The 8,758-nt window shown below is 65.3% G+C and overlaps 1 protein-coding gene across 1 annotated transcript in view; it reads left to right on the top strand.

Moving 5' to 3' along the window:
* OLFML2A (olfactomedin like 2A) overlaps positions 1–2,268 on the top strand; it is a 3,791-nt gene extending 1,523 nt beyond the window's left edge. The window contains exons 5-7 of the mRNA XM_019472421.1: positions 1–153; positions 323–508; positions 753–2,268. The exon at positions 1–153 is cut by the window's left edge and continues 7 nt beyond it. Coding sequence (XP_019327966.1) covers positions 1–153; positions 323–508; positions 753–1,354 — 941 coding nt within the window. The 3' untranslated portion in view covers positions 1,355–2,268. The remainder of the gene's footprint in view (positions 154–322; positions 509–752) is intronic.
* The last annotated feature ends 6,490 nt before the right edge of the window (positions 2,269–8,758 follow it).

Below are 8,758 nucleotides of genomic sequence, written 5' to 3'. Positions count from 1 at the left end.
CCCAAGCCATCATGCGGGCAGAAACCACCGTGCCCAGCACCACGGCTGCGCCCAGCACTGCCCTGGCCCCCCGCACCACCGCCCACAGCCCCCCCGCCACCATTCTCGGGCAGGGGGCTGATAGCACTGGGGGCCCTGAAACGCCAAACAGAGGTGGGTGAGCGGGGGCGCTGGGAGGGGGCACCCGCCCTGGTGGTTCCACTGCCCGTGGCCAGGCTGGGCCAGCAATAGCCCTGCCACAGCAAAGGGCTTCCCAGCCCTGGCAGGGGCAGGCTGCCTGGGGCAGGGGTAAGCCTTCCTCCTCCTCCTCCTCGGTACCCAGTGAAGGAGGTGGAGTGCGAAGGCACCATCGAGTCGGTGGAGCCCCCCACGGAGCACCACAGCTACGGGCGCAACGAGGGGGCCTGGATGAAGGACCCGGCGGCCAAGGATGACCGCATCTACATCACCAACTACTACTACGGCAACAGCCTGGTGGAGTTCAGGAGCCTCGACAACTTCAAGCAGGGTGAGGGCTGGTGGCTGAGTGGGCGCAGGGGCCTCGGCTCCTCCTGGGTGGGTGCCCAGCACTGTGCAACGCTGGCTGTTCCGGGCCCTGGGGTGGTGGGCAGCTGATGGGGACCTGCGCTGGGGAGCACCCATGGGGCAGCGAGGGGGACACAAGTCCCCTGCCGCTGCTGGCATGCTAGGGCCATCATGCATAGGACCCCAGTGCTGCGAGGGGTCCCAACGACTCTCCCACCCACTCACAGGCCGCTGGAGCAACCTCTACAAGCTGCCCTACAACTGGATCGGCACCGGGCACGTGGTGTACCGGGGGGCCTTTTACTACAACCGCGCCTTCACCAAGAACATCATCAAATACGACCTGAAGGAGCGGTACGTAGCGGGCTGGGCGCTGCTCCACGACGTGGTGTACGAGGACACGACGCCCTGGAAGTGGAGGGGCCACTCAGACATCGACTTCGCCGTGGACGAGAGCGGGCTCTGGGTCATCTACCCCTCCATGGACTATGACTACTCGCAGCAGGAGGTGATCGTCCTGAGCCGACTCGACCCCGGGGACCTCTCGGTGCGCAGGGAGACCACCTGGAAGACAGGGCTGAAGCGCAACGCCTATGGGAACTGCTTCATCATCTGCGGCATCCTCTACGCTGTGGACACCTACAGCCAGAAGGAAGGGCAGATCTCCTACGCCTTCGACACGCACACGGACACGGAGGCAGAGCTCCGGCTGCCCTTCCTCAACCAGTACGCCTTCACCACACAGGTCGACTACAACCCCAAGGAGAAGGTGCTCTACGCCTGGGACAACGGCCATCAGATGACATACGGGCTCCACTTCGTGGTCTGAGTGCCCGGCCGGGTCCCAGCCGCACCCCTGCGCCCACCCTCCGCTGTGCCTGGCCGGGGCGCCCCGATGCAGCCTGGCCCTGGCACCTGGGCCAGGGCTGTGGTGAGAGCCCGGCTTCCACCCCAAAACCCTCCCCATCCACTGTGCCCCAGTCACCTGCACCATGCCTGCTGCATTGCAGGGCAGGGGGTGCAGGTAAGCGCAGCCCCCAGTAGACACCACCACGACAACGTGGCCTCTGGGGCCGTGGGGCTGCCCCACAGCTGGCAGCTCGGCCGGCGTTGCCTTCCCGGGGACGCAGGAGAAGAGCCCAGCCCCGTGTCCCTGCAGCACCGGGAGACAGCTGGGTCTGTGCCGCCAGCGACACGGCAGCACCTGCCCCGTGCCACCGCACTGAGCACCCGCTCACGCTGCACCCAGCCTGAGCACCGCTCCCCACACACCCCGCCAGACCCTGCGTGACCGCACACTTACCATAACCGCCAGCTGCCAGCGGTGCGAGTGCCTTAACAGCCTGGTGCCGGCTGCCTGGGCGCCGTGCCCTCACCTGCCCCCGAGCTGCCACAGGGCGGGCAGGGCCCCCTCGCTGCCGGGGCAGGAGGAACAGCTGCCAATTGCTATTTTAGGAGACGTGATTAAGATGCCTTTGCTTTTGCTGCTCATTAGCTTATTATTTAAATGCATTCACCGGAGCTGTGCGGAGTCCCCTCTCCTGGCAGCGGGCGCAGAGCAGCCTGGCTGCAGTGCCAGGGTGCCCTGCCTGCACACCTGCCTGCACCCAGCACCGGGCAGGGAGGAGGAGTGCATGGCCAGGGAGCCCGTGGCCCTCATGCTCTCCGCCTAAGGCAGGGCGAGGGGCCGGGAGCACTTTTCTTGGTTTTGGTCATTTTAGACGTGAACAGTATTAAAAAAATAACAGATGTGAAACCGGGCTGCGTGCGCTGTCGTTTCTCCCGAAGCCGGGTGGGGAGGGCGGGTGCTCGTCGTCCCCGTCCCGTGGCCAGGCGTGCCCAGGGGTTGCCAGCACACACGGCTGCTGTTCATTGCACATCTGGCTGGCGCGGCTCCTCGCAGTGCTCCCCATGCCGAGCCCGGGGAGGGCACCCCACATCCCCCCCACAGCCCCCAGCAGTGCCACGGCTGCGCCCGCGGGCCCCAGGCTGGGCAGCACAGAGGCAGGCGAGTCCTGAGCACAGACCTGGGGGAAAAGGCCCTGCTGGGTCCTGGGGGAAAAAGGGATTTGGCATTTCCAGGACTGAGCTGCAGCCCAAGCAGCAGCAGCCGGGAGCTGAGCTCCGCAGCTGGGGAGAGTGGGAAAGGGAGAGAGGAGAGCAGCTGAGCGTGGGCACGGCGGGAGCAGCTGCCCTGACTCTGCGGCAAAATTTGGTAAGCATGGAGCTGCTGGGGGGCCCCGAGGGGTGAAAGCAGCCCCCGCGGCCCAGTTCCTTCCCACTCCTGTCCGTACGTGCCAGGGCAGCCACCCCTTGGCACTGGTGAGCCCTGCACACCAGCCAGGTGTCCCGTCAGGCTGTAGCCGGGCTCCTCGTGCCACGGAGCCATCACCGGGCAGCTGAGCCCGGTGTCCCAGGGTGCTGGCACGGCTGAAATGTTTCCTCCTGCAAAGACCCGAAGCCGGTGCTGGGCACAGGGCAGCCTGGCATCCCCTTCCCTGGCCCCACACTGCACCCAGGCCCAGGTCCTGCTCTGGCTCACGAAGGCACTGACCGTCCCTGCCCCTGCCCATGCCTTGGCCCTGAAACCCCCCCCTCGCCAGCGGTGCGGTGCATCCCTTGCTTGGCCGCAAGTACCCGCCACGAGAAAGGAGCTGGCTGACTTTTTCCCCCCCCAGCTGGGTCCCTGCCAGGCTTATCTAGCAATCCCCAGCAAATCCCTGTCCAAACAATACGGATTTCTGACATTTTTTTGCGGTAAAGTAAACTCCCAGCACATCTCTAATTCCAGGGCTTTGTTGTTCTTCGGCGGGGGCTGCCATGGCTCTGCGCTGCCTTGCTGCGCCGGGCTGGGCTGCGGGACGCCCCTCCGCCCCCCTCGGGAAGAAAACACAGGGAAGGGAGTAATTAAACCCGCGTGGCCAGAGGGCAGTGCCACCTAATTGCAGCCGTGGGGCCTCCTGCAAAGTGCCGCAAAGGCACCCCTCTGAGATCACGCTCCTCGCTGCCACTAACACCGTGATAACGAGAAGCTTTAATTATGCCCACATGACAGACATTTCATGAAATACGTTCTCCCCCTGACGGCTGCCCGGCCTCGCCCCCGAAATCTGCAGCTGCCCGCGCCGGCTCGGCTGGGCTCTGCAGCCCTGTCCTGCCACAGGCTGGGGGCAGCTGGGGAGGGGACGACACGGGGCGATGCGGAGCGACACGGAGCGATGCAGGGCAATGCGGGGTGATACAGGGCAATGCAGAGTGACACGGGGCAATGCGGGACAGTGAGCCAGCAGCAGTCTGCAGCCTCAAGAGGGTTTCTTGGCAGCACAGGGCCATGCAGTGGCAGCACGGGCTGTAAAAGCTCCGGCACTGTAAAAGCTGGGGCGCGGGCACTGTGAAAGCAGCCCCCCGCTCCCCACCGGCAAGCAAAAACAAAGGGGCTTTTGTTTCCTGGTGGGGTTATTGTGCTGGGTCCTTCGGGCTTCCCGGACCCCCCACCGCTCCACGCCTTTTTCTGAATCTAAAGTCACCCTGATGCCCTTTCTCTGCTATTATATGTCAAGGAATCACACCTCAGGTCGGGTCCATGGAAATGCCTCTGAGTGCCTGCTCTGACAGTCCCTGCCCGCGGCCCGACCAGCCCATCCCCACGGCAGTGCTGCTGCACTGGCAGCTGGACTTTGTGGCTCCGGGACATGAGGAAACCTCCCTCGCTCCTGCTGCTGCCCGCAGGGACATGTGTCAGATGTGCATGTGGCGAGGGAGCTCCAGCCCCAGCAGCCCTTCGCCAGCTGGTCCTTGTCCTGGTCCTGCTCCTGGCCGTGGTCCTGGTCCATGGTCCCTGGTGCCTGGTCCTGGTCGCTGGTCTCTGGTCCCAGGTTCTGCTCCTGGTTCCGGTCCCAGGCAGGATGAGGCAGGCTGGGGAGGACAAGGGTCCCCGAGCAGGACATGGTGGGGATGTACAGGTGGAGGCAGAACAGGGTCCTGCTACGCCGGGCGCTGCTGACTTCCAGACATTCCTCCTGTGCGTGGCCGGCACCACTTCGGCTCATAACGTGATTAAAAGATTAAAATATCTCAGTTCAGCAGCAAGCAGCAAATGAAGCTTGAGACAGAGATGCTGAGGGGCTGCAGTGCCTGAGGCCCCTGTGACAGCAATGCAGTGCCCAGAGAAGGGTGGCTGAGGCCATCCAGGCGGGTGGCTGCTGGTGCCACAGCCCTCCCTCTAAAAACACCCTCCTGCGGGCACAGCTGGCCCCTCAGTGAAGCTGGGCAGTGAAGCTCTAATTCCCCCCTGTCCTGGCTGCTTCATTCTCAGTTACCGGCTGGGGTTGGCTTGTTTGTGGTGGTTTTGCCTCATTCCTGGCCCCGCTGACCAGGCAGGGCAGTGAAGCTCTAATTCCGTCCTGGCTGGGCAGTGAAGCTCTAATCCCTGTCCTGCGGGCTGAGCCCCCCCCCCCCCCGCCCGGGCTCCCCCCCCCCCTCCCCCCGCCACTGAGCTGGCCCCACCAGCACCGTGCCATGGTGCCGGCACAGCGCAGAGCTGTCTCAGGGCCACAGGGGAGCCCCGGCGGGTGGCCAGCCTTTGGGCGGGCAGGATGCACAGCGGGTGGAGCACAGCACCAGTCCTGCTCCAGGTGACATCCCAGCCGGAGCCCGTCCCTGGCTGCAGCCTGTCGGCTCCCACTGAGAGGGATCGCCCCTCCCTTGCACTGAAAACCTCGGTCTTTGTTCCACCTCGGGTGCTGAGTGCCCCCAGCCCTGGGTGCCGGGAGCCTCAGCTGGTGCAGCCAAACCACCCACGGCTGCAGTTTGCTCCCACGGGAGGGCCCTGTGCCCATCGCCTCCCCGGGGCGTGAGGTGCACCATCACTCGCCCATGGCCACACAGCCCTTTCCTGGCCACGGAGAGCCAAGAGCCACCTGCCTGAGGGCTGCAGGGCCGGGACCAGCTGCGCATGGAGCATCCAACAGGGGAATCGGGCCCTTCCCTCCATTCTTGTCTCCACCCAGGGACCACTGACCCGGGGAACGAGGCAATGTGTGTCTGGCAGCCAGTGGGACAAAGTCATGGGGCTGTGCCCACATCACAAACACGCTTCAAAGCCGGAGCCAGCAGCACCGAGCGTCACAGGGATCTATTTTTATTGCCCTCCCTGACCCTTCCCTCCACATGGTGCCTGCTGCTGGCAGGCCTGGGCACACAGTGCAGCAGCGCGGGGAGGGGAGGCTTTTCCTGCTGTGCCTCTCCCTCCCGCTCTCCAGGGACGTGCCCTGGCTCCCTGTCACAGTGGCAGCACAGCAGGACAGTGCTGGCACCGCTCTGCCCACACGTTCTGCTGGGGCATCCCTGCCCTCCGCATCCCCGAGCCGCGGCTTGCAGGGCAGCGCCTCACCAGGATGGGCATGTTCCTGATGAGACCCACCAGCTCATTGCGCCCAGGGCCAGCGGGGAGCTGGGGAGGACACAGATGGTGAGGCTCCCCTGGAAAGCGTGCGGGTGCCCAGCATCAAACCTGCTCAAGCGCTTCCCCTTGGCCAGGGCTGTGCTGGCAGCAGGGAGCTGTTTCTCTTGTAACTGTGATGAAGCTGTGGCTGGAAGCACGGCGGGGGCTCAGGATGCGAGTGTTGACCAACCCAAACAATGCTGGTCAGGCGAGCAGCAGGCGCTGCCGGCTCTGCACGCACCTTCCCAGCACCCCAGGGCTTCCAGGGGCTGCCAGAAATGGCGTGGCGGGGAAGCTGAGGCATGAACCCACCCCTGGGACCAGGGGGCCTCTGCATCCCTCCATGTCCCCCTCTCCGGGCTGTGGCAGGCACAGAGGGCACAGCCCAGCACAGACCCGCTGCTGCCAGCACAGACATGCTGCTCCCAGCAGGGACCCGCTGCACGAGAGAAGGAAGGTGGAAGGGGCAGAGCACCGGGCACACACCTGCCCCCACCGCCTCCCTTCTCTGGGCCATATAGGGCACCGTCCTGCTTTGCACCGAATATAGAGCTGATCGTCCCCAGGACTGGCAAAAGATTTACCAGGGGCTGCAACTGAGTCATTGCCTGGGGAGGCAGCACAGCCTGGCAGGGAGTGTGGCCTCATGCCCAGCAGTCCTGCCTTCGCCCGGCTGGGACCTGCCTCGTGGGGCTGGGGGCGATCCGGCTGCTGCTCCACCTGGATCCCTCCTGGCACGGCTGCCTGGGCATGGCCAGACTCTGGGACCAGGGGCTCAGCAGGGGGCTGAGCCTGGGACACGGTGCCCAGCCATGCCAGCAGCCTCTGGGCAGAGCCTGGCAGTCCCCAGGTCCTCCCTGGGGAGCAGGAGGCTCAGTGCCAGTGCTGTGCCCCCATCCCGTGGGCCGCCCGCGCTGGGATGTGTTTGGTGGGAGAACATTGGTGCCACTGGGGGCCCTGGTCGGTCTCTGGAGAGCCACAGGGCGATGCGGGGCTGCGGGGCCATGCAAGGCCACAGGTGCCAAGGCTGCCGACCTTGAGTGACTGCAGACCTTGAGTGGCAGTGGGAAAGGGCTGGGCGGCAGGACGCAGCAGCAGCCGGAGGGAAGGGAGGGGAGCCACGGGCCTTGGCGGTGCCACCGCTGACTCACTCATCAGTGCAAACAGAAATCTGTTCCCAGGCTTGCTGCCGCCACCTCCAAACCACCCCAGCCCCCTTGGCACAGCATGGCACAGCAGCCCCTCGGGGTGGTGGGGTGCACCCTGCTAACCCCCCTTCCCCGGCAGCGCCCCACGGCACAGCACAGGGGGAAGGAGAGGGCTGCTCGTGAGCCGCTCTCATGGCCGGGCTCTGCTCACCCCTACACAGGGGCTTTCTCCATCACCCTGCAGATGTGCAGCCACGCTGGCAGGGAGCCAGGAGCCCCGGCACACAGCGGCCCCCAAGGGCCACCTTTGTCTGGGAGCCCCCGGGACAGTGGGAGCAGGGCCCCGCGGGGCAGCGCCTGTGTCCAGACACTGACCGTATTCATGGGAGCAGCAGGACCAGGGCGGCGCGGGGGACAAGTCCTCCCCCAGTCCGGCCAACAAAACGGGCATTCAGGGCAGGGAGCGGGCGGTTGCCCCGGGCAGACCTGGGCCGCCCGCGTGGCCAGCGGGGCATGGCATTTCCTCGCTGGGCCGGGTGCTCACAGCATGGGGCTTGTTGTCAGCAGATGCACCAGACACGCTGCTCACACGCAGCCGTGCGGGGCTGCCTCTCCCCTAGCACAGGGAGGGGAGTGGGTGGCACAGCACGGCTGAGGGCACCTGGACGTGCCCAGGGTGGTCGCTCCCAAGCTCCCTGCCTGTCCTGCCCAGCACCTTGTGTGTCCCACCACGTGCTGCTCCCTGCACACCCCGCTGCATGCAGAGACCAGGGTCAGCCCCCAGTGTTAGTGCTCAGGAAAGCTGCTAAGGAGCCGTCCCAGAGGAGGGAGGTTACAGGAGCAATGCCGGGAGCATTAGAAGAGCTGGAGTTTGTGCCCATCGCAGCAAACACTGGCCAGGGGAGGTGGAGCCCGGGCTTTCCGACCCAGACCTTGCACAACTTGCATCTGCCCTCTCTGCAGCTCCCCGCTTCCCCCAGGCCCCCTGCCCCTGCCCAAGCTGCAGGATCAGGCCCAGGAGCAGGTCCTGCCAGCTCCCAGAGACACTGTCCGCACTTGGCTGGTGCCTGCTGTGTGAGGGAGTTGAGGAGAGAAACATCTGGTCCTGCTGAACGCTTTCCAGGGCACGCAGCCAGGGCTCCCTTCGCAGTGGCATCAGCCCTGGGCCGTGCCCCGCAGTCAGCCGGCAGCTGTTCCTCCTTCCTCATCCCCACCCTGGAAATTATTTATTTGCTGAAGAACAGCTTTCCCTGGGAAGTCTGCTCTAATGCTGAGGGACATCTTCAGTTACAAGGAAAAAATAAACAGTTTGAGCCTTGGAGGCCCTGACGCTCTGCAAACACCAGTGCTAAACCCAGGGCCAGCGTCAGCAGCTGTGTGGGGTCAGCGCAGGAGAGCAGCGGCATCCCCCAGGAGAGGGGCTCCAAGCACCCCTCCGTCATGCCCAGGCAGCGCCATGCCGAAGGGGGACAGCCCATACTGCCTGCAGTACTGCCTGGTCCCTGTGAAGGTGGCGCAGCCCTGGGGTGCTCTCGGGGGGCTTTGCCCTTTGCTAGGGGTTCTCCCTCCCCACCACGCTCAGGCCAGAGCAGCTCCGTGGCCGCACAGGTACTCCTCCACATACCCCCCCGAGCACAGACGG

This window comes from Aptenodytes forsteri, unplaced genomic scaffold (assembly GCF_000699145.1).
Source record: "Aptenodytes forsteri isolate BGI_AS27 unplaced genomic scaffold, ASM69914v1 Scaffold68, whole genome shotgun sequence".
Taxonomy (NCBI): domain Eukaryota; kingdom Metazoa; phylum Chordata; class Aves; order Sphenisciformes; family Spheniscidae; genus Aptenodytes; species Aptenodytes forsteri.
This window is presented reverse-complemented; position numbering and strand designations above follow the sequence as displayed.